The sequence below is a fragment of the Anopheles stephensi genome, chromosome X (assembly GCF_013141755.1).
Source record: "Anopheles stephensi strain Indian chromosome X, UCI_ANSTEP_V1.0, whole genome shotgun sequence".
NCBI classification, from domain to species: domain Eukaryota; kingdom Metazoa; phylum Arthropoda; class Insecta; order Diptera; family Culicidae; genus Anopheles; species Anopheles stephensi.
Genome location: NC_050201.1, coordinates 791,063 through 816,634, shown reverse-complemented (window position 1 = coordinate 816,634; position 25,572 = coordinate 791,063). Strand labels below are relative to the sequence as shown.

The window sequence follows — 25,572 nt, the reverse complement described above, 5'->3', positions numbered from 1 at the left end:
AGCCGCCCGACCGTGCCGTGTTAGTGTCCCGGTGCCAGCGTAAGGCCAGAGTAGTAGTGTCGTTGCAGCAGTGCAGCTTCCGTGAGATTTGGAAAATCGTGCGCGACGAACCTGTTTTGGATCGTTTGCTCGATTGCTCGATCGGCCGTTTCTGCTGCTAGTTGCTTAAACGCGGTCTCCCGTCCTAACGAGGTTGTTTTTTTTTTCGTTTTCGTTACTGCCTGACCGGATCCAAGATTTATCGCTGCCGTATTTTTCCCAGTCACCCTTTAATTGCCCTTCTGTGCAGTGTGTTTGTGTGTATTTTGTGCATCATCACAGTGACGAATTTGCGCTCGATCCGGGGACTCACCAGGAACGGTCGTGTGAATGCGCGCGTGTGACTGTGTGTGTATGTTTGTTTGCGTTACTTCTTACTCCACCCTGTGTGCCTTACACCAGTGGGATCCGCCCAGAAATAATTCGGCACGACCGGGAATCGTGATGGTTTAATCCGTACGCACATACGTGTCCTTCGTCTGTGCGTGTCCCTTGGTCTCGTGTGCGTGTATGTGTTAGTGTTCCCGAACGTTATCGAGGCGGTTTTATCATCGCATCAAACGGATGACAGCGGTTCCTCGTCCTGACTACCCTCATCCCGATAATACAAAGAAAAGAAAAACTACAATCAAACGTTCCCACCGGAAGTTCACGTTCTACAGCATAGCACGTTTGACAGCAAGGATTAAGTGCTTGCGCAGAAAAATCAGAAATACTGAGTGTGAGAGTGAAAAGGCTAGGAAAAACGCTGGTGATTGAGTGCAGTTGCGTACAAATGTGTCAAAGTGGGAGGGAACCAAACGCCATTAACCACCATTTTTAATTGTTTGTTTAAAATTTCCGAATTATTTTTGTTTATTTGCGTTCAATTCGAAATTTCTTTCTCTAATCTTATTTACTTGAAAAAGCGTGTGTGTTTGTCTGTATCAGGGTTTTTTTTATAGTGCCCGTAACTGTGCGTGCGCGCGCTCTCATTTGTCCCGTGTCAGTGTGTGCCGTTGCTACAGGCAAAGGACTGATTAACTATCTTACAGGCAGCGCTTATAAAGGACACTGCGGATTGGACAAGCTCATCGCTTAACTCCAAAAAAGGAGTTTTTACCAAGAGCACGCTCACAATCTACGCAACGTGGTGGATGGACAGTTTTCCAACGCTCCAAAACACACTACACTCTCTCGCTCTGACACAAACACACACACACAGATAGCGCGCATCCATTCTTTGATTGTATGTGTGTTCCGTTCCACGATTTTGCCTGAACTACACTTCCCATTCAGCGCCTGTCTGATATCATTGATAACGCGTTTGTTTTTGTCCACCGTGCACACCCATTGTGCGTTCGGCTGAGGCGAGGACAATCCGACCGAATATCTAGCGATAATCCCAGTGTGGCCTAGCGAAGTGAAGGAAAATTCTGTATTTATGTAATCCATCCATCCGTTCGCTCGCTCATCAATAAAACACACACGCACCGGGTGGCGCGCACACGCAGCCACAAATACCACCAAAAGCGCCAGAGAGATAGAGCTGTGACGTATGATATTGCGCAGGCTAGTTAGCTGGTCGGGCGGGATCGAGATCGGGTGTCCGGGTGTGCGTTCGAACTAATCGGTCAGTTACAATCGCCTCTATGTATCCAGCAGACACGCGTGTGTTTTTCATCCTGTCTGATTTTTTTTCTTCTATCCGCCATTGGACTAGAGTATGCCTAGAGGAAGGAACTAGAGCGCGTGCGGGAACTCGCAGGGACAGATAGTGTGCGCGTATCCGAGGGTGTGTGTGTATGTTTATGTGAGGGTGGCAAGTAGCTAGAGTACATGATAAGTATGTGGATAGGGAGTACCTCGCGGAGACTGCAAAACAAGGAGTAGTTGCGCTGAGGAGGACGAAAACGGAAATTAACACCTGTGTCAGACATCTTTCATATATATATATATATATATATATATATATATATATATATATATATATATATATATATATATATATATATATATATATATATATATATATATATATATACATATATATATATATATTCCCCCAACACTCACACACATACCCACACGCATACAAACACACACGGTATTTGTATCACACTCATTCGAATAATTCATTCAAATTAGCAAGTCCACAAACGCCACCTATTATAATTTCCCCATATCTTTCTATACGCCAACGACCGCTTATTACAGCGAAAAGAGAAAAGAAACACATATATACAGATACTCGAGCCCCCCACCTCCCTCCCAGAACAACTACATCCGTTTAATATAAGAGGCCATTTATATAAAAATAGATACTGAAGTGATTTAGAAAAGCGGATTTTTGAATTTCCAATCATGGCCGAAACGTACGAGGAGTACGAGGAGACGCACCATGTCACCAGAAAGTCCGTGACCACCTTCAAAATCGAGGAAGTAAGTAAAGGAAGTTGGATTCTTTGCCCTCCACTGCCACTCCAACCCGCGTCCTTGCTCTAGCTGCCAGCCATTCCTCCGCCTGGCTAGAGTGATGCTTGCTTTATTTGCTATAGCTGCTGCGTTGATGCTGCAAAAGTCACGATCCGCTAACATCAACTCTCGCTCTCTCCCTCTCTCTGTATCCTCGATTGCGCACTTTGCAGCCGCTTCCAATACATTGTGTGTTTGTAGTATATTTATTTTCAAACGCTTCTACCCAAACTCGGCTAAGTGTTTTATTTTATGTTACTGCCTTTCTTTTACTTTTTTGCTGCCCTTTTTTCTTGCTCTTCTTGATCTCTTTATTCGATGGCAACTCTCGCTTACCGCTCCTGAGACCATCTCCGGATTCACCAGACGGCAGCTGCAGGTCTTTGTCGATCTGTCCGTTACTGGTGTGGGCCTTATAGCTTTGGAAGGACTTTTGGGTCCTGGCACCCTGGTGCAGGCGGTAGTCGAGTGTGTGCGTGTGTGTAGATGCTCTTGATGGTTGACGGATAATCTTGGTCCCCAGCGTTAGTAGCAGCTGCTGTGTCTGCTTTCTCTCTCACATACCGTTTTTTTCTTTCGTTTGACTTCGATTTGAATAAGCTATCCACTCTATCTACTTGTTGTTTTTCTTACCTCCCTATCTCTCGCTCTCTCGATCCAGCAAAAGTGCTGCCATCGTCTACTACCCTACTTACAGATATATACTCCAGCGTCTCGGCTGCTTGTCCATTAAACCCAGCGAAAGACTGGGACACATCGTCTGAATATACCGCCCTATGATCACCAGCTGTTCATTTTCGCTTCAAAAGTCAGACAGCCGCATTAAAGTGTGGCTCAATAGAGGTTGAGATACTGTTGGTTCTGTCCCTTGCGGTGAGCTCTCCTTAGTCTACCAGAAGGTTACCGCAGTTCAGATCTTCTGGGTGGGATGCTTTCTCTCTCTCTCTCTCTCTGTCTGTCTACTGCTGCTTTTAATGCGATTACTGCTGGTGGTGGTGCTTCTGCTGCTGCTGCTGCTGATGGGACACCACAATAGCGGTTAGCGCACGCAAGAGTGTAGTATACGCAATGCATACAAGCGCGGACCGAACATCGAACAACAACAGGCTACAGTGTTTGACTATTTTTAAATGTTGATTCTTCTACTGGCCCCCGTCGGTGACTTAACGACTGGTGCGCGGCGATGGCGATCGGCGCCATACTCGCATACCCACACACGCACATAATCGCCGAAAAGAGAGACGGTTCACGCACGCACGAGCGCTCACACACTGATCGGCGTCAACGTGGTGACACGGCCAGAGCATTCCCACACACCACGCGATGGAGTCTCTGTTCAGTCGGAGGCAGATCAAGAGTGGTACAAAAAAGCGCATTAAAGCAAGCACCGAGGGAGGAAAAAACCTCCCGATAGGTATAGGGAGTTTTCCGGCGGACGACAGCCGAACATCATCTGCGCAGATCGTCAGCAGAGATCGCACATCGCTACTGGCCAACACCGATGTATGCTTGTATGCGTGTGTGTGTTTTTTTGGTCTGTATTGCCTATTTGTTTTAAATATACCGTAGAGATTTAAATATAGATAATACATCTTAGCGTAACGAGCTGAAAACCAACCAGCAGCACCGCGTTCGCTCATAACCTCACAATATTTTGCCCACACGCAATATGGCGGCACCATCTTCCGCATCTGTCGCACGATCGTTACTGGCTCCCCATGTGTGTGTGGGTCGGTGGGTGGGTGGGGGGTGATAGGTGGATGTGTAGCGGTGGTTGTGTGGATGTTGCAAAAACTTTAACTGGCGCTTCACTGTGTTGGGCGGTGTGTTCACTTTCAATTGCACCTTGTTCCCATAAATTGGGCACCCGCGCACATTTGCGTGGTCAGGAAATGAAGATCCAACCCCGTGTACATCAATCGGCGCAATTTGCGACTTTATGTGCTGTTAGGTTTCGGTGCATCGCGGGATCACGCCACCGGGCAACCTGATACGAGTCCCCATTCCTCGTTTAAGCTCGTTAAGCCAACACCCGACGATTGGGTCCTGATGACCTCCAGAGGATGTTGACAGGTGTTGACACAATTTACTGTCCCACGAGATAGACCTGCTGGGCCGTGGATAAACATAACCTCGCCTGCGTCGTTGTCGTAAACAGGGGTCGGTTGTCCGTACCTGCCCTCGTTTAGGACACAAGGACACAGATGGAACACACTGCTGCGCATCATCTGTTACCAGCGTGCAGCGAAGTAATTCTGACCATGGCCTGATGATGGACGAACCAGCCGCCGTGTGGGTGTCTGTATCGCCGAGAACAGGGCGAAGCAATTGAACAAGACGTCGTGCGCTCGACCGGACGTTTGGGAATTGGGCGAAACGAGACGCAAAAGCGAAGAAAAAACACCTCGGACCGTGAAGTCTCCGGTGAAAGGTTATGTCTCGTTGGCAGCGAAATGACGACAATGGTGGTAGCCGACGATGGACAAGTTCAAAACCACAGCAGGGATGTTCGGCGAAAACGTCGGTTCGATTTCGCTAAATGATCTTGCGCCCTACGCTTGCCCCCCATCACTCTGCCATCACTTCCCAAAAACACGGGTGGCAAATGATGATTTGTGTGCGTGTTGTTTTGGTTGTTGTTAGGGAGGGAGATCTCTTCTCGCGTTCTACCCTCTCTCTCTCTCCCCCCCCCCCTGCTTCATCTTCTCTTTCCCCAACTCTATTCTACTAGAAGGCATACGAGATCGCATCATCAGGTCGGGTGTTTCGATGAAGAACTGCGCTTTGCTACTGCGTCTCTATTGTGCGTCGGTCGTCGGACAGTTCCTGGTTGTTGCTCTGGGATGTGTTGACTTTGGATCGTCTCTGGCTCACATATTCTATTTCGATGTTACACTATTACCGCGTTTATGGGAAGATGCGAAATTGAGTAAGGGGAAAGGTGATAGAGGAGCGGTGCTAATCAAAACACCTCTCGCCCCAAGACCCGGGAAGCTGCTAAACATTGCGCAGCGGAACGGGCGACACCCTCGAGTCTAAAGATACTTATGTAACTTGCACCAGCCGACACTCCAACCAGATTTGCGTTTGCGTGTGCCACAACAGTACAACCGAATCAAACGCAAAAATCTCGAAATTGGTCAGATTCTACCGCTAGCTATTTCCGGTGCAGTTTTTGGATTCTGTGGTCGACAACCGCTTCACTAACAATGCCCTAACAGGCTGGTCGCCTCTAGTCGCCTAACTATGGACACACTAGCGCTCCACCAATATCCAATATCCATTGAATGCTCCCATCACTCTTGCACTAGTGCCGCTTGCTTGGACCCCGTCTGCTGACTCCCACGCACGTGGGCAATATGTTCTAACTGGCTATTTTATTTCTCTTACACCTTTACTCCCGTTCTCCCATCTAGGTAAGTTGTGCCATAAGCTGGGCTTCAATCAAGCAAGCTGCCAACGCGAAAAAAACTGATAAATGTAAAGAGACAACAGCATTGATCGACGTAGCCCCGGGTGCGCCTATCAACAGCCAACTACACACTACAATGACACAATAGAATTAATCAATCAACGACAACAGCGAGTGTGTGTGTGTGCCACCAATGCTCTCTAGTGTTCCCGACCACTATTCCCACAGCCACAAACAATCGGCCCGTAGTGGTGTACCCTACACACAGCCACACACACCCACTCACCTACACGCACACACACACACACACAATGTATTTCTGCTCTCCAAACTTCCTTCATTTGATGTTGTAAAACTAGACCATACAGCTCCATTTTCCTCTTCTCTTGCACCAACACTGCGTTTACGCCATTTGCTTCGGAACATGTGCTCCAAAGGCGAGGACCCAATTTCTGCAAATCTTCCACTGCTCCCTCCTGAAGCATGAAGGGAAACAGCGAGGGAGGGAAAGAGAGTTCAGTTTTTGTGAAGTGTTTGCTAGCGACATCAGGGCCAGCAGTGTAGTTACGAGCATTTTTTTTTTATGGCGAAAAAATAGTGATAGCATTCTTAGTCGCTAGTTGTGTGATGTGCACAGTGTAGGCGAGTGCAATATGTAGTACGCTTGCCGATGCTTGCCTACGCCACAGGCACTTCTGAGACGTTGGACCCGCCGTATGAGAACGCCAACAGATAGCCAGTAGTAAACACTTGATGCGCTTCTGCCCAGGCAAAACCCATGCTAATTCTTCCAATCTGTCCCTCCAGTTCCTGCCAGGCCCTTCTCCAGTTCAAAACGCCGCCGGGTTCGCCACCCCTTCCTTCGGGGAGGAATCACGTGCCCCCCACTTGAGGGAACTTGCGGGCTGCAGCTGGAGAGAACAGTCTGGCTGTGTAAATAGAGTGTGTGTTTTCCTCCTGCTCGTCTATTGCACCGTTCTTGGCTTGGGGATTTATACGCATAACGTCGCCACTGCTGCCCACGCGTGCGGTGACTAGAGTACTTGATGTGAGCGCCATCTTTAAAAGCAATTACACGTTCGCCGCCTTCATTGTACATTCTTCCCATCTGTTCTACGCAATTTCTATGTCACATACACGCGCAATGTATTCTTGCAGTTGTACTGCTTCCCGAATCCCTATCTTTCAACCTTTCTTTTAATGCTGTAGAAACTGTTGCTTAGACCGTTTTCTTTTCCTTTACGCTGGACGCGACTATTTCGGATCAGTTGTAACGCAACCAGAATTTACAAGATGTTGTTGTTGGTGTTACCTTCCCACGGCGGCACGGTACGGGGACAAAAGGTCAATGTTGTCAATTTGCTTTGTTCTTGAAGATGTGTGTGTACGTGTGTCTCTGCGCTTTATTGATGTCAATGGTTCCGGGCACGGTTGTGTAAGGTCAGAACGGTACGGAGCTCCAAAACGTTACCTTCTTGGGTAACATCTCTTGGGTCTAGCGAGTGAGAGGTTTCGCGTGTGACCTCCAACCATGCCCGACCATGCGGACGCTTCACCCGGCCCGCCATCTTACGGGCCAACTTCTCACGATTCCCTTTGTTTGCAATCTTACGTCCACTCTTTTTTTTTTGTCCGCATGCATAATTTTGAATTGCTGAACGAGATGAAACGAACCTTGAAAATTTTGGGCTTACTGAAAGAGCTGGGTCCTCAGGGTTTTTGCCATCATGCCTTCATCGAGGCCTTTAAATGTTGGTAGCTTCCATCTTCCAATTAAAAATAGAAGGAAATGTAACGGCTTTTCCGACGAAGCATACATTTTTCCGCCGAGCTCGGGCGGAACTTCCGTCTTCCGATACGCCTTGCAGCAATCAACACCGCACTGTAAACTATCAAACCACCGGCACCTAACTTCTGACGGCTTTCGGTCGTACTAACCGAAATGTGTAAGAGCGAGATAGAAACATAAACACAACACAGAATTTGGGGAAGCATTTTTTGTCGTTCATTGTTGCTCTTGATGTTGTTACAGAGTTCTTCCAGACTGGAGCCACCACATCTACCCTTCTTCAACGCACACACATAAGCGGATACTAATTCCACCACCAATGATTTGTTGTGCAGTGGTTGCTTCGCTTGGTAATCATAAGAAAAGGGTGGTGGCTTCGTCCGTCCGATCGATTTTGCCCAAGCGCTCTCGAAGTACTGAACGTACGCGTGTAGTCATGGTACAGCAGGCTTCGCGGGTACGGTCCAGTCAGTCGGTAAACGTCATCGGAACCGTGTACACCGAGAGCAGTCGCGCAGTTGCGAACGAGTGTGTAGTGCGACGGGGTCGGTTGCGTATTTGAAAAAGATCGACACTTGTCTCTCCTGTGTGCGTGTATTAGGGTGTGTAGTGAGTGGTGAAGTCATCACCGTCGTCGATTGATGACTGGCAGTGTGTAGCTCCAGTATCTCCAGTGATTGGCAAACGTTCAGCTTATCCCTTCGATTAGGTTCCATTCTGTGATTCCCTACCATTTGGCGAAAGCAGCCGCCCGTATGTGGCATTGTTTGGACGGTGTGCTTCTGTGTGTGCGTGTGCTTGTTATTTCCAGCAACCAATAGAAAATCTTACACGGACCAACACCAGCCGAAAATGAAGGCGAATGATGCGAAACAATAAGAAACAAAGTACCGTTTTATGTTGCGGTTGTTTTCTCACACACAGCCACACAGAGCGCATTAATTTAGTGCCTCTATGTGTGTGAAATAAAGCTTGCTCTGTTGTTTCTTCGCACCACGACGAATGACATCAAGCCCTGTTTGACAAAAGGAGTGACAGAGAGAGAGAGCGTGCTACCTCGCTCTCGCTCTCGCTCTCGTACCCTTTTTTTGTCCGACGAGTAGCATAACTACTGGCGGGTGCATTTATGCGCGATGCAGTTTTATCCACCTTTCATAACCTCGATAGTAAAAGAAAAGCAAAAACCTTTCCGCCAGCATAACACGCGCCCCGAAAATACCGTTGTTTTTTTCTCCTTCTCGCTTCTCACCACCACCATCCCACCTTGCGGTCCCAGTGAAAGCAAGACACAACTCTTCGCTGGAGTGGTGGTTTCTGATAAGAAAGTGCCGCGAACCGCTGCTCCACACGATTGTGCGTGGAAAACGCGGACTCCTCCAACACCCACCCAACCTACTGTTGTTCCCCGTTTGTGCATATAGCCGCAGCATAAGCCGCTGATATCGGCGGCCCCGTAAGACGGGAGACACCGTCATCAACCCTCATTGTATTGGTTGGGGTGGTGTTGTCCACAGCTTGTGCGACAAGACAAGCACACAGCACACACACGCGCATCAATTTTGCTGAAATATTCTGCTTCTTATTAGGCAACTACACACAACCTGAGGGTTGAGCATCTCCTGAAGGGCTTGGGGCCTGTCAATATCTGGCTTCCCTGACTTCATTGTACCTTTAGCTAAACACATAGAGTCTCAGTCCTGCTCCTACCGGGAGATACGTTCCCAGACGAGATTTTATACCCGTTAGTCAACGTCCCCTTTTGCGAAAAATCGCACAACTCTGCCACCTACGCCACTGGTCTCATAATATTTGCAAAAGTCTCAACATTTGTCCACCCTTGATTGTAAAGTAACAAAGCCCCTTTTTCTACGTCCACCAGCCTGTCCTGTTTGTTCTCGTTGCCGTATGAGTGTGGTTGTGTGTGTCACGTGTGCGTGTATTTGAGAGAAAGCAATTGTGAGGTTTTTTTTTGTATTGTATGTGTGCCCGGGCACACACGTGAAAACCAAAAACGGGTACTATAGTGAGGTACTCATAGGAAGGAATCAAATCAAGGAAAAAGGCAACCAAACAAGGGTGTGTTCTTTGCTCTGGAAGCAAAAAAATAATAATAATCGAACAACAAAAAGCTACAATCACACACCCAGATTACGCGCGCCCGTGTGTGTGAGTGTGTGTGTGTGTGCGTGTGAGTCAACCTGCGTTACCTACTTCTCCTTTCTACCTCTACTCTATTAGAGCAACATGGTAAGCTTTCAACCGTAATCATAATTTCCACCCCAATTTATGTTTTGACCTCCCCCACCACCAATACCCCACGTACCTGAACCTCTCCCTCTTTCACCTCATTCTTCCAGCCCGACTAATGTACGGAATGTAGCGAAAGACACACGTGTGTGCATTACTCGTGTTTATGTATCTAAGGAATGATGTGTTTTTAAGTTGTCTAAGCCTTTTTGTGCCGTTTCGTTATTTGTCCAAACAACACTCTTGAGTAACAACAACCGCAACGGCTAGCTCGTTCGACCATGTGCATTTTAACTGCACCTTGCAACCAGCTGCATCCACCACCATCCCTGCCCAACAGGTCTGGTCTACCCTCCTTCTTCTACTACCAACAGATGTTGTACTAAAGTTGAAGTACAGGAAATTACGGGTCTCGCGATCATGTTGTGTGTGTTGCATTAACGGATTTAGTGTTTTTTTTCTGTTTGTCTGCTCGCTCTTCACACAAATGAGTATTTTTACTATTGATTGATCGTTTGTTTGCACTGGCATGCAGTTTGTGGCTGTTGCTAAAAAGTTATGTGTGTTCGCCCCTTTTTCTTTAATTCATATTGTCGACTTGGATGGTGCTGCTGTTGGTTATGCTGAAGTGTTGCGAGATCGCCTCTTTTTTCTTACCCATAATCGACTACTACAATCCACTCACGTGTTGTCGAAAAAAGGGAGCTGGGAAAGCGGGTGAGAGAGGGGGGAGGGATTGTGGCACGCGTTTATTGAGGATTAGATAGGCCTCCTGTTTATCTCGGTCAACAATGAGATAATGCGGGAGAAACGAACGAGAAACCATTCATTTCCCCACAAGAAGAACCACATATCGGTCAGCAATGATGAGTAGTTATCTTACAAGTTCTCTCCATTCGCAAAAGGTGAAGATTTGTGGGTTGGAATTTGCAATCAACACCCTTCACGTGTAAGTAGGCAAAAACTGGATTGTGTTGATTCAATCAATCTACTATATTGCATACATCAAGGCGCTAAGGTGCTCGTTGAGGAAGCATAGGGATTCGAAGTTTTAAACTTGGTGAGATAAGAGCTATTTCTAGACCTCTGCTCAAGGGGCTCTCATTGAATCATTTGCAGTTAGAATTGGATAATCTTTGGAACATGGTGCTTAAGAACTAATGAGGCCTAAAATATCGCAGTGAAAGTGGGACAAAGCTCAGGTCAACTTGTTAATTGTCTACTTCATCTTGAACCAAGTTCCAGAAGAGGCTCGAACATTACTAAGAAATCGTGTAAATGAGCTCCGATACTCGTCCACTTTAAAATCCTCAAGCGATCCATCGAAGTAGAATCTGCTAAAAAATGAAATATGTTTAGGAATTCCCTTTTGGTTCTTATGTAAGAAATTATGGGTTCTAAGCTTTACCCAAATCTAATTGGTAAAGCAGATCTATGACTCAGTAAAGCAGAGCAAAAGACCGTATGTTCTCCGGCCTAGTAACTACTGGAATAAAATGGCCAGCTAATCTAAATACGCGCCCCGATTAATAGCTTTTCCCCCGCTCTAGTTTGTTACGCTGAAACAAGTCTTTGCAAATGGGATTGACGAGTGTGCCGTGAACTAGACACCGTAAAGACATTATAGAGTAGAAAGGATTTTCTAGTTGGAGTGGAGGAAAAGTAGATCGTGACAAAACTAGATTTAGAAGGGAGTTATGCACGGTGAGGGTGAGATCATACGGGATCCCCTCTCCAACCCATTTCCCAATCCGCTCACATGTCTGAGCCCCCAATCCGACAACATGTCTGTTATGTTTCGTTGTGTTGCACATGCACCACATCATCATCATCATCATCATCATCATCGGCATGACCCTCATACCTCAGTGCTCAGTTCTGTGCCTACTGTGGCTCGGCCAATCGAGTACACTTACCTCACTCACCACCGCCTTATGAGTTGAGCATGAAGCAATAAAAAAACATGGCTACTTTGCTGCCTGGCTGTCGCTGACGCGAAAACATGCAAAGAGAGTGGGGCGAGTCCCCCTATTTACTTCGAATCTAGAGAAGCATTCAACTGCGCTAATGCTGCTTCGTTGGTGTGCGGGGAACGTTTTAAGATGGTCGCGAGAAATGTGTAAGAGAAGTCGGAGGAAGATCGCTAACAGCTCCGGATGTGGGTGGGCGAAGAGGCTCAATTTAATTATGCTGTCATAGCAGGCGTGAAGCTGCTGGAATGGAGGCTACCACCTATTATTGTTTCCATCTGTCATAACTTCTTACTTCCACTACACTATACTTACCCCTTTCCGTCGTCTTCCTCCTTTCACCTACACAATCAAACACAAAGAGACACACATCACACATCTCAATGATGAACACTCACACCAATCAGCCCGCTACTTGTTAATAGTGCTAATCGCGAGCGAGCGTGCGTTATTATGTGGCCTGGTTTTATTTCTGTGTTTTACCATATAATCGACAACAAACGGCGGTGACATTAACGAAACAACCACAACAACTTCAAAAGAAAACACAACAAAGACCCGTGACGTGCATTTCTGTGGTGTCTACTTGCAGGCGCTATGAATTTGCGTCCTTTATCCCTAACGCACTCGCGCACATGCGTGTGAGGGTGTGTGTGTGTCTGTGCGCACGCTAGAGAGGGCTGGACGCTCCAAACGTACTCCATTCCAATGTGTTTTGTGTGGCCACGTATTACTTCCATCGAAACTAATCGACATTTTTTGTTCTTACGCTTTACCATGTTCTTTGCTCGCCATGATGATGTCATCCATTACTGGGGGACCCCTACTAGACGTCGTCTTCAACCACCACCAAAACCATCACGACACCGGCCAAACTGTACGGCAAGGATGTCGGCGCCTATGACGATATCGATGTGGACGAGCTGCTCGCCCAGCTTTCGCCGGAGGAGATTACCATGCTCGCGAAGGAGGTTGATCCGGACGTAAGTGATGCTAGTATAGCAGAGATGCTGCGGCTTAAAACCTCATCCTAACAATTTCTATCTCTCGGTTTTAGGATTCGTTTTTGCCACCGAGCCAGCGTACCAACTACGAGTGTGATAAGGCTCCTACTGGGCCGCTCGATCGGAAGAAGCTGATCGATCATATTAATAAGCAAGCGCTGGAAACACCGGACCGTCCGGAACTGGAACCATTCGTGCCGGGTGTTGTTCGTGGCAAAAAGGTACCTACTTGTTTTGTGTTGCATACATTCAGGTAACATTTTAATTACTCGTGTCATCATGCGTTTGTAGTGGATACCACCACCGCCGGCGGCAAAGCTCCAGGCAGCCGACGAGCAGATCGCAATCGATCTCGGCGACGAGTACGAGCAGGCACTGACCGATGCGACGCAGGAAGAAATCATCGATCTGGCTGCCATCCTTGGTTTCCACTCGATGATGAACCAGGACCAATACCATGCCTCACTGCTTAACAAAGGCCAGCCGGTCGGGCTCGGCTGGGACGGCATTACCAAGTCTGCCATACCGAAGATTTTCCCGGCCGAGGCCCCGAACACGACCGATCCGGAGGAAACGATCCAGCGCATCAAGAGCGACGACAGCAAGCTGGTGGAGGTGAATCTAAACAACATTAAGGTAAAGGCAGTCAAGCACGTACATGCGAAGTTTGATGTATACTAATATACTCATTTTTCCACTAGACCATCTCCGATGAGCAGTTCGACAAACTGTTCGAGGCGCTCAAGTCCAACACACACCTGGAGGTGCTGTCGCTCACGAACGTTGGCCTGACGGATCGTACCGCACTGATGCTGGCCACCGCCCTCGAACAGAACCACGCGCTTCGGGTGCTGAACGTCGAGACGAACTTCATCAGCCCACCTGTCATCGTGACGCTGGTCAAGAGCCTTCTAACCCAGATGACAATCGAGGAGTTCCGTGCCTCGAACCAGGTATTCCGCCGACTGAGGAACCGTTCCAACCATCGCAAAACCGACGCCACGATATTAACCTGTGTGTGTCTTTTTTTCTCACCATGCTATCAACACTATCAAACGACACCAATCAACTCGACACTCAAATTCACCGGGCTCAAACTGGTTCGACGACTAGCGATCGCAAGTGTTCGGTAACAAGATCGAGATGGAGATAACGGAGCTGGTCGAGAAGAATACCACCCTGCTGCGGCTGGGTTTGCATTTGGAGTTCAATGACGCCCGGCATCGGGTGGCCGCCCATCTGCAGCGTAACATTGACAGAAGTGAGTATATTGGGACAGGTACATCACGGGCCGCACGGCGCGTACCGTTTTACGTCTATTTACATCTTTATTTTAGCCTCTGTTGGGTCTGCGTATCTCTTATGAAGGGATTAGGGCAGGGTTGGATTTCTCAAGAAACCCAAGCCATTTTCCTGTAGAACGCTTTGATAAGAGTATTCTCAGTATTAGTAGCGATAAAAAGCTGAGGGGTTAGTGGTGAATTGCGCTACTTGAGCCTAAAGTTTTAATATACTCATATGCTTTCTCGGATGATCGGAAGTTTCCCACTAGTCTGGTGTCTGTTGTTCATTAGAAGTTACGTACCCTGGCTCCTATTATAGTATCATGTATGCCTTTTTATCACTTGACCTCATGTTCTGACCTTCTCTTATGCTTTTTCTGCTACAACCGTGTATCCGGCAACAACTTTCACTCTCTATCGGTCCAGACGATCCGGAACACTGCCATCCGATACCGTACTACCGGTTTTTGCACGTACCGATGCCGACCGAGCCGGTCCCAACGAAACGAAGCTGGGAGGAGCTTCCGTAGAAGTGGATGGAATCTGTTTTCATTTCTTCTTGTTTTTCCTCGCCCATCGTCTCCCCGTTTCCTTGTTTAGTCCATTTTTTCTCATAGTGTGTGTAGGGTTGCCCCAGTCGGAACACGTCTGACCTTTCGTCTGATGTTGCAGGTTCGTCTGATCTGTTGTTTGTCTCTCTGTTTCTACCGTTCGCTAACTTAGGATGACGTTGTCCTCCTATCAACAAAATCGGATACTTGCGTAACTCCTGTTCGGGTTTTGCATGAGGTTCCTCAAGTGTTTTCTACGTGTGTGGTTCTAATAATGTCCCTTCCTCTTCAGTTTTTGACAATATCTTGCACGGATAATTCATCGTCGTATGCATCTCGGGGCACGCGTATCTAATTTGCGTGAAGTTAACACTTCCGAATGGCATTAAGTCGAATGCGTTAGTAACGACGTGTACCACAACCACAATGTTCCTTGTTCGAGTCGTCCTCAGAAGCAACCTTTGGTCCTGCCATTATCTTCATTTCTTTATCACAAGCATTCGCGTGCGCACACTCACTCAACGATGTAGTTAAATGCGTTAATCATCTATCTGTATATGTGTCATTTTATTGTCTCTTGTAATTATCCGTCTGTTCCCTGTGTTTTCTTCACTCCACTCTCTGTCTTTTGCTCTCACCCTCTCTCTCTCTCTGTCTCTTCCTGTTAAATGTGTTTTTTTACGAATTTCACGACACAAACTACGAACTTTTTTATATCGTCATGTCGTCTTTAATTCTCTCAATTTTGACGGATGTACGCTAGGTGGGCGGCGCCTCTTTGCTAGGTTTTACGTTTACGTTTCTTTGTTTTACTACTTGTCTTCTGTTGTTTCTTCTTTTTAACTAAAACCTACTCTCTATGTCTTTCGTGTCACCTTTTTCCCTTTCTCCTTTCCTGTTTTTTTTCTTTATTCATTGTGAATCATGTTACGCCTTTCGCCTCAAAAAATGAAATTAAACAAATGCACACATATACACACAAATAAAAAATCACTCTCTGCTCGAACAAATCGCTCCCAACCAAATAAACCCACCCACATACATCTTCTACCTCTCTTCTCCACAAACTACCATCCACCCCGTTTCCCCTACTCATCGACCAAATACTACCCTTCATCTGACAGTTCGAGTCGATAAGCGAGACGGACGCTCGTCCCGCGGCAGTTACTATCGGCCGGTTCGCATCGAGGAGGAGATGGCCGAAATGTCCGACGTGGAGGAGGAACCGGAAGAGGAACCGGAGGTCGAGGTGCCACCGGCGGACTATGACGTGGAGGAAGATCCCGACAATGTGGTGATCCGTCCGCCACCGTCCGACGACGAAGATATGTAATTTGTTGTTCGCCATGGAGTGGGCCAAAACCCCAAACACACCCAAAACAAAGAACTGCAACACCGACACACACACACACTATTTCCTCTCGCAAGAATACAAAAGCAAAAAAAATGAACAATCCAGATCTGCAAAAGCGCAGCAGTAACTCCAAGCGCGCGTGCCAGCCCTAACGCTGCCAAAGCGCTGTCGGTTCTTTCCTCAAGAAAACTCACTCTCACCCTGCGTCGCTCTATTGCACCCTATCACTCTGTGTGCCGCTCGCCATGTCCAAGCTAACTATCAAGCTCACCAAGAGATTGCGCGTGACACGATGCTAAGGATAATGTTGATGGCAATGTTTCCCAATAGAGAGCTAAGTCTTTCGCAAACGTGCGCAGCGTACTGTGTTCTTCTCTTTTCTATCACAATGCCACTGCTAATTCTACCACTTCCGCTGGCTAATACCTAAAGTTTTGGGGCATATAAGTGTACTGTCCTCTCCCTTCGTTGGCTCATCGTTGAGTTAAGTACGCCTGACTGGTGTGCAGATACCATTAGCAGTAAGATTTGACAGCTGTGTCACGAGCCGGGATATAATACTAAGGTTGCAAGTTGCGATTAGCCATCGAGGGACAGGAGACACTTATGGAAAAACCAAGTTTGATTCTTGTGCTTTTGTATGAAGACAGTTCTCCCTTTTCAACAATTCTAATTGTTCGCTTAGTACAGAATGGTTGCAACTTGTTGTAGATTTAGATAATGGTTTCTAAATAGTATCGCCGTGTGGGTTCTTCGAGGACTAGAGATATTTTTGCTATGAGCCGAGTGAGTTTTGTATTTTTGTATTAGTTTTCCGCTTTTTATTATAAAATTATTTTGTAGTTTTTTTCTTCTCAAACATGTCATCCTAACAAAATCATCGCCATCTTGCATTGGATGTTTGTATCGCTTATCCATTGAAGGAGGATACCCATAGTGTGTGTGTGTGCGTGAGTTAGTGTATTTAGAATACGTTTGCCTTCTTCGTCGGCGAATCGTTCTTACTGTTCCGTTTTGTTTCACCTGTCCTCTCTATATGCGCGGTGCATGTGCATGGTTGGTCGTTGTGTTCGTTTCCCACCTCTTAAACGGCGCATCCGCAACGTCTATGTTTTACCAGCCCACCAGTCCTTCATTTCCCTGCTGTTTTCCCCCTAAACATCAAGTCCCAGTTGAACCCGTTCTACCTCTTTAAATACGGCGATAAACACATATACAGATAGAAGAATCCGGTTAAACATGAAGAGATCTAATGAATACATCCAGTACTTCATCCCGAGGTTGTCGTACGACAGGGCGCTCCCTACGTGGGGCAAAACAAAGGTGTCCAATGTCCCAGTTCTAACTTTCCTACTCTGTCGCTGGTGAATTGTTGTTCTTCTCTCCTCAACATCAACTGTACAACTTCCTGTGCGGGATACCTCATTCGAGGCGGCCAGGCAACACATCTAAATATTCACATAAATACATCACTACATCATACAACTACTCCACTCCTTGTGACAGCAGGATGAATGAAGCGAGATCTTAATTCCAACACACAAACCACTTATAGTATCTCATCCTATTCAGAGTTATGCTTGGACACTTGGTGTGCTTCTGTTATGTAATCTGATTTCTTGCGTTACTCTTATTATTATGGTTGTGCATATATTCTCTATTTAGTTTAACGTATCTTTTGCCATCGTTCGTAAGTCATCATGAGTATGATGTTGCATTTTGAATGTTCTTGTATCTAATCGATATCGCCCTTCACCACCAATTCTCGTCTATGAGACGTCGTTGGAAAGTGTAAACGTTTCGTTGTTAAATATTTGTATAAAATGTATTTTTCACCCGTCACATACACGTGTCTACACCTGCTTAAACTACACGCAGCACCTCACCACACTTACATATAGCTGTAGGTCTCATGTTACTACCTGACGAGTGGGGGGAAGCGTTTGGAGGATGTATTAGTATGGTCTTGGCATGCCATTACTGGCTTCCTAGACTTAGTTTACGCATGGCTGGATAGTCATTGCTGTATACTGGAATCTGGATGATGATGTCTTGGCCTGTCATTAGCGTGATCGATGTAACTTCATTCTAGCGAATTCCAACGAGGATCTACAAAAGCGCCTGCGAGAACAACAACGTAGATCCTCCAATAGAAACACTCCAAACGCTGTGCTCCAATAGGACCATAAAAAGACCACTCCGACCTACTATATATGCCCACTGTTCTGTATATCTGTTACTGTTACATCGTATCTATATCACACCTGCAGGATTATTCTTGCGTTTGTTTGTGTGTGTGTGTGTTTTTTTATTTTGTTTCATTTGTATTTTTTTCCCCATTTTTCCTACTTCCAGTAAGAAAAAATCTCTCACAGCGGCTGCAGTTTAGATTTTTTCAAAACATGCATAGGAAACAAACGACCATGATACAGTGAGGAAGGGAGCAAAGACGACCCATCCGCGCGGGGTTTTCACACGTTGTCCCGGCGATGCGATCATCTCGCGCTCGTCTACTGAACCTCTTCTTCCCCCTATCAACACTCTTCACGACCTGTTACTACTATTACTACTACCATCACTACAACCACCACCACCACCACCACCACCACCACTACTACTACTACTACTACTCTACCTACCACTATTACTCGGCTCAACAATAGCAACAAGTTATAAAAGAAAACGAAACAATCCGCGCAGTTTACTACCTCACACAAGCAACCAGATGCTCCCACTAATGACAGCTGTCAATGTGAAGCTGGGGACGCTTAGTGGTTCTTCGGTTCTTCGATTCCCGAGTCCGAGTGGAGGGCCAATCGAAGCAAAGAATTTGTTTCGAACCTATCCTCCCCCCAAAGAACACTCTCCTACAGATACCCACTGATGGGATAAGAGAACGAGTATAGCTATGGAGATGTAAAATTACTAGAGCTTAGCAAGAAAACTACAAAACTGGTCCAGTTTTTGATCCAGTGTGTGCGTGTGTGTGTGTGTGTATAAAATGGAATCGAAACACATAATACTTTTATGAAAAAAAAAACGCAAAAATCTTGAGTGGAGATTATCTTGCCCGGAGGTATACTATATATTGCCATACTCTATTATCGCCTCTAACGATTTTCCTTCACTCCTTTGCTCTTACTGTGGTCCCTAGTGTTGTTTTGTGCTTTGTAACACTTTATAAAACCACCAACAATTCACCAACTGCTGAAGTCAACAATTGTTTTGCATTGAAGAGTGTTTTAATCTGCCTTTCTGCTTCGGTCTGAGCATTCCCTTGCTCAGGTCGTTGCTCATTAAACCTCCCATTATGGCTGTTCGTGAGACGGAACTGCGTCTCTACAAAGAGTATGACAAGCTTCAAAAGGTGTAGCATACACATAACCTATAATAATGAGAGCTTTTTCACAATTTATGTTTTACATCTCTGCTGTTGTGTGCCTATGTGTGCATATGTGTGCCTCACATAATCGAACAAGTGTCTCCAGGTTTAAAGAAACGTCCTCATTCGTACCGACAGAGAGCATAAGCTCCAAGGAGCTTGATCCACCATTGATTAGAGTTATAACCACAATAAGATCTAGATTGCTTATTGTTTTAAACATGTAGACACTTGTTTTATGACCTGAGAAACACTGTATATTTGTCCTGTTGAGAAATATTGTTTGTTTGTTTCGTATAGTACATCTACCAATTGCATGTCTTTATTGTTTGTAGTTTCGTCACTTTCATGTATATATTCATTTATTTATTAAGTATTACGGACTGATGCCGTATCGTACATGTATATATTCATGTATAGCAATTTTAAACACACGCATCCTATACTTATCACACATCACACCATTTCCAATGACCTACCCGGAAGTATATCCGATATAACACCAATGCCTTCTTCTCCATCTCGTTCGTTCTGTTCCGCGCACGGGTTCTACCAACTACTTTCGTTCACTCCATCTTTCCCATACCTGTTTTGTGCACTGCCGTTCCAATTACCGCTTGTTACTATGTGACCGGGTGCGAATCTGGACTCCGTCTATCGTATCTCTACCTATCACCATTAATTATTCACCAACTACTTGCAACTGCTGCTGTTGTCATGAAGAAGAAGAGGAGGACACTCTCGTTCACTCCTTTTTCTCCTCTCTCTCAACTCCTATCGTGCTGTTTGACTTGTTTCTGCTGACATCCAAAATCATCCTGTTTGTTCCGTTGTGTTGTTGTTTTCTTTTTGTTGTTCCTACACCGTTTTATCCTTGATGACTTGCTTCGATTATTAATCTGCGTTTGTTTTATCCGCTTGTGTTCATTTATTTTTTGGTTGTATCTCCTTTTATATCACTTATTACTTATGACTTTTCTAAACAAAAATAAGTTTGTTTTATTTCCCCAATCCTTTACTACCAATTCTACTACTCTGTCTTTCTGTTTATTTCTTTTCTGTCTCTCTTTTTCTTTGCGGCATGAGCTACACGATGATTTATATTTATTTGTATTTTTTTCTCTTCTTATTCTTACATTTTTCCCAACGCCGCCGAATTCGCGATTGAAACTTCAAACTTGTTATGGTGTTGCCATTTTGGCTTCCGCCATCCATTATGCTTTCCTCCCTTCTTTCTCAATGGGGATGTTTGACTCTCACAGCACGAAGATCACACTATAAGATAGCAAAGAATGTAATTTAGAGTGTATGCGTTAACAAAAAAACAACATGGTGGTACGGGGATAGTTTTGTTGGTAGCGATCGTTTGGTGGCAATACGAAAACTTTCGTACATACAAGCTGCCATCTTTAGTAGGGATTTTTCGAAAATGTTTGACAGATGTGGAACAACTAGCTCTCTCTCTCTCTTTTTAAGTAATCTCTTTTATTTGGATGATTGGATTGATTAACTACTTTTTAAAAATTTCCATACTTTTATTTTGGACCTTTCTAACCAGCCTCTAACCTTTTACCTCATTTATTGGCTATTTTCTATGGCTCGACCTGGGTTTCTCTGTGTGAGGAGCGGATTGTGAAGAATGTGTTGAGTTTTGCTATATTGTAACCATACAACAAATTGGAAGAGGTGCAGAAAATGAGAGAGATAGTAAGATGGCGAACTAAAATATACATACTACAAAAAGCAGAAGCTACAAATATTAACTTCATTGATAGGAAGAGTAGTGAGTCAAGGAAAAAGAAAAAGAAGAGTCTAAAAACGTAGTAAGGACTTCATATAGATTTTTTGTTAGTTTCGTTTGTTTGTTACCCATACACCAATGTCTACGAATCGGATAGTTCCTTGGAAGTTGAGAGAAGCGATGAAAATTTTATTTGTAAATTTCCAATCTTTACTGGAAAGCGTTCTGTATCATGTTTTTTGTAATTGTGGAAGTTTATAAATTTATCCTTATGACATCACACACAAAAAACCACATACGTGTAGTGTATCTAGAAGAGAGACTCCGTTGCTGTTGATTGGTTTTATCCATTTTGAAATTGTGTATAGGTAGCGTGTAATAGCTGGTTGCGTCGTTTGCTCATTCTATGTATACAGTTTTTACCAAGCTCAACACACACATTTGTACCGATAATACTCATCTCATGCAACGCTTACGCCCTCTAGCGCAATTGCAGCAAGGCGTTCACCATGCCATCCTTCATCCATCATGGTGGAACATCATGGTGGATGTATTGTGAGAGGTGAACGGTTCTGCTGTCCATCGTTGTGAGATAGAGAGAGAGAGAGTGAGCGTGCGTATGAATTAAACAACCAATCATAGCTACCAATCAAATAGGCTTTAGGTCCTGCCGACACCTGTCAGTGGGAAAGGAGTTCAGACTTTTGCCTCCCCCCCCCCCGCCCCCCTTTTAACACCTTCCGTTGTCCTGCCCGGTGTTAGTGTTTGCAGTAGTTGTGCCAGTAGCTCAAGAACGGAAATTGTAGGACCTACTTGTAACCTCTCTACTATCCCCGCATCGTACCGGAAAGCGCCCTAGCTGACAGCGGAGCACTACTGGCAGGCAAAGGGAATATTATAAGCAAATATTACACACGCGATCGCGTGTTGCCGTTTCTGTTTTCGCGAGTTTTCCCAATTTGTTTTTTTTTTAGGTTTTTTTGTGGTGGTCTTGGTTCTTTAAACTTTCCCGTTGTGCCCGCTGCTTACCTTAATTGTATACATGTATGTATAGCGTTGAATATATATATTGCATCTAAAGTTGAAAATTGAATTAAAATTGAATATTTAAGTGAGCACATCATCGCCCGTGGGTGGTATTGTGGGTGGGTAGCAACCATTGTTGGACCGCCTCACCCCAGGAGGAGGTTGAGAGAAGGGAAGGAAAGAAGGGAATTTGAGGGAGAATATAGCAGAATGTATGCAGCGTACAAGTGTGGTCCTTCGTGTTGGCACAACTTCGTTTCGTTATTGGAAACCGGCGTAAATTCCCCATTCTTGCGAGCGTGTGTCTGTGTGTGTCTTTGAGTCTATATATATGAGAGAGGTCAGCGACAAGGGTTCGTCGGGATCTGGTGACGGTGTTCCTGGTGGAGGAGGAGGAGTAAGAAGACGGAAGCTAGCTGCTGTCGCGTGTCTATCAACATCCCTCGTCGGACGTTGCTCCGGCCATCCTGGGAACGCGAGAGACCTCACTAGCTCTACTGCGATTGTGTATGACGGTTTTTTTATAATTTCATTGACTTTACTATCTGCTGGTAATAACTCTGTGCGTGTGTTGTTGTTGTCCGTAGTTCGTAAGAGAAATCTAACAGCAAGATCTAACCAGGTAGTTTTATTATCTAGCTAGCTAACAAGGACACCTTTACTACTACTAAGTGAGAATGGCATGTACAGTGTGTAAGACCTCGCATCCTCTAACACTACCTTTAAATGCTGCTGATCTTTTTGATGCATCACTGACAGTTTGATAGACTGTGTCAAATTTGCCTAATCCGCTAATTGCAGCATTCAAACCCCTCTTTAAACCTGAGAACTCGTGGATCGAGGTGGCGTTGTTTCCACCATAACTTCATTGTGTCTCTTGAAGCTAAAGATCTTCGTCCATGTTCTGTTGTCATCCGCATGACAAATAACTAAGAGTTTGATATGTTTTTGTTTGTTTTGCATTTGCCACTACTACTCCAAACAAAAAAAAGGCCACCGACTCTCAATCAAAATGGTACTAATCATCTTCTTGCTTCCTTCCTTCGTCCACAGTACGTCAGGCGCGTCTTAACCAGCGCAAGTAAAATGTCGGGTTTACTCAACTACAAAACGGAGACACAGACGATATAGTACCATCAATCCCGCATGCTTACCATGGCTTTCGGAACAAAAAACGGCGTCCGCAAAAAAAAAACAAGAGGAAGAAGAAACACACCACCAACCCAACCACCCACACACTCACATAGATACGCTTTCGACCAAACCAATTTGGAGCTCAAGCGCGCGGATCGCGCCGCAAGGGTATGTGATGTAGTCGTTGTGTGGGGTGCGGGTTTGCGTGCATGTGCGTATGTCTCCGTGACCTGAAGAAGAAGCGACGACAAGCAAAATTTTAATTCGTTTTAATCACATCATTTATGACCGCCAGTTATCGTGACTGTTTGCCTGAAGCTGCCTGATGCTCGGAAGATGTATAAGATTAAGATCAGGGCAATGCAATACGGATGATGGTGATGATGGATGGTGTCACGCATCCAGAGGATGCTCCGTTCGATTTAATATATTGTACGACTACGGTTGCGTTCTTTTTACTGTTTCGTTTTCCCCCGCCCCCAATTTCCTGGTAGCCATCGAAACATCGGTAGCAATATCTTCCCCCTCGGGTTTTGTTTTTAAACTTTTGTGTTTGTTTTTTAATAACTATTTTCCATATTGACAAGGCACAGTCAGTCAGCCAACCAGTCAGGAAAACCAGCACCCGCGTGCGGCGGTCTTTATGCTGCGGAACAGTGCGATTTGTGTTGCGTACGCTTTATGTAGTAGGCTAGGCCTAGAACACATCACATCATACGAGGCGAGGAGCTAGAAGAGAACGGAAAAATCTATCGTGTCGGAATAGTGAGGAAGCTTTTGCTTTAGCTTGTTGTAGAATTGAGGACAAATGATACACCCACGCAGGTTGGAAATGAAGAAAATTTTGGTAAAAGCTCGAAGAAAATCTTATCCTATTTTTGCGAAACGAAGATATCTAAGACGCGTTGACTATTATAACTCGTCCGATGCAACCATCACACAAACACACACCCCGGTGGATGGAAATGCGCGGTTTCTATTTTTATATTATTCTTATTATTTATGTTAAGCATATTTCCGATTAGCTTTGGCGGCAAAAAAATGGCAGCAAGAGTTTGAGACGTATAAGGAATATCCCTGAATGAGAAGGTAGATGACGATGATGATGATGATGTATGAGGCAAATCCCCACTACCAGTCGTGAACGTTTTTAAATTATTCACTATCGAATGTTTATGGTAAACACAATAGTACATCAACAAATAAAATGTAAGCGAAAAATGTAACGATCACTCTGCCGCCATTTAGATTTGTGAGCTGTTATGTGGCGTATGATTTGATTTTATTGAGAAATTAAAGCAACACGACAATGTGCAATTAATTTATCGATTTATTGGGAACTTCTGGGCGATTTTGTAGACTTGCTCGATAAGAGAAGTAAACGCCTTAAATTGTCGTTGACAAACATTCACGATCGATGCTTCTTCCTTCTTCGTTGGCCCTACAATCTCGACAGGTGTCGGCCTGCCATTTGTTGGCTTTCTGTGACTTGATTATACCCGTAGCAAAGTAGTGAGCCCTGCGTACGGGGAGGCGGTCTGGATGGGATTTGAACCCCGGTCCGGCCACCGGACCGCCCCAATAAACTCTTCTATAAACGAAAGCTCAAACAAGCTTGAAAAGCTTCCTGCATTCCATTCCAGCTCTTTTAGGATTAAGGGTTAGGGATCGTCCATAAATTACCTCCTTGTAACATAAGGGAGTGAACAAATGAGTCAAATTCTTCTTAAATCTTATAAGCTGCAGAGCTTATCTGTCTTTTTTTCTGACGCTCAACCCAAAGGAGGAAACTAGACCGTGAGCGGTATGGAGGACTTCTGCAGCAGGTCAAGAAAATAGCAAGTATTGAAGTACCTTATCCAATCCCACCTAACTGGTGAAGGGCCATCTGAGAGATGGATTTCCTTTTTTTGTTTTGTTAAATACTTCCTGGAATGTGGAATTGTGGTAAAAATATAATCTCATAGACATCAGTCTCCTCTAACAGCGATGGTGATTCTTCTAGCGTAACGCTTTGCTACGTTAGGGGGTAGCGTTACGCTATTTATGGACGATCCATTATTGGTGTTACAGCGTCTTGTTCGACTGTAAATAATCCCGCAGCCTTTGTGTATGTGTTTGTAAGGGCCTCGCTGTACAGTGAGCTTAAAGCTAAGAACAGACAGCTTTATTTACGAAACATTTTT

The 25,572-nt window shown here is 45.2% G+C and overlaps 1 protein-coding gene across 24 annotated transcripts; it reads left to right on the top strand.

Annotated features, from left to right (window-relative positions):
* Positions 1–24,633, top strand: LOC118502358 (tropomodulin). Of its 24 annotated transcripts, XR_004905050.1 has the most exons (11): positions 28–81; positions 2,236–2,460; positions 9,574–9,941; positions 12,742–12,894; positions 12,969–13,136; positions 13,207–13,551; positions 13,617–13,868; positions 14,029–14,176; positions 18,459–19,179; positions 20,748–22,759; positions 23,306–24,633. XR_004905050.1 is itself a non-coding variant. In XM_036034611.1 (9 exons), the coding sequence occupies exons 3-9, from the start codon at positions 9,939–9,941 to the stop codon at positions 16,080–16,082; spliced, it is 1,278 nt and encodes a 425-aa protein (XP_035890504.1). In that variant the 5' UTR covers positions 21–192; positions 2,236–2,460; positions 9,574–9,938; the 3' UTR covers positions 16,083–16,457. The 24 variants fall into 24 exon arrangements, 17 of the variants coding, with proteins under 17 accessions (XP_035890484.1, XP_035890504.1, XP_035890545.1 ...); XR_004905046.1 differs by lacking the exon at positions 9,574–9,941 and having other exon boundaries at positions 21–192; XR_004905045.1 differs by lacking the exons at positions 9,574–9,941; positions 18,459–19,179 and adding an exon at positions 14,625–14,870 and having other exon boundaries at positions 21–192.
* The last annotated feature ends 939 nt before the right edge of the window (positions 24,634–25,572 follow it).

Coding starts and splice junctions, on each gene's coding strand:
- LOC118502358 (XM_036034591.1), top strand. CDS start 2,383: ATGGCCGAAACGTACGAGGAGTACGAGGAGACGCACCATGTCACCAGA. Junction 2,461..12,741: donor CCACCTTCAAAATCGAGGAA/GTAAGTAAAGGA, acceptor GACCCCTACTAG/ACGTCGTCTTCAACCACCAC. Junction 12,895..12,968: donor CGAAGGAGGTTGATCCGGAC/GTAAGTGATGCT, acceptor TCTCGGTTTTAG/GATTCGTTTTTGCCACCGAG.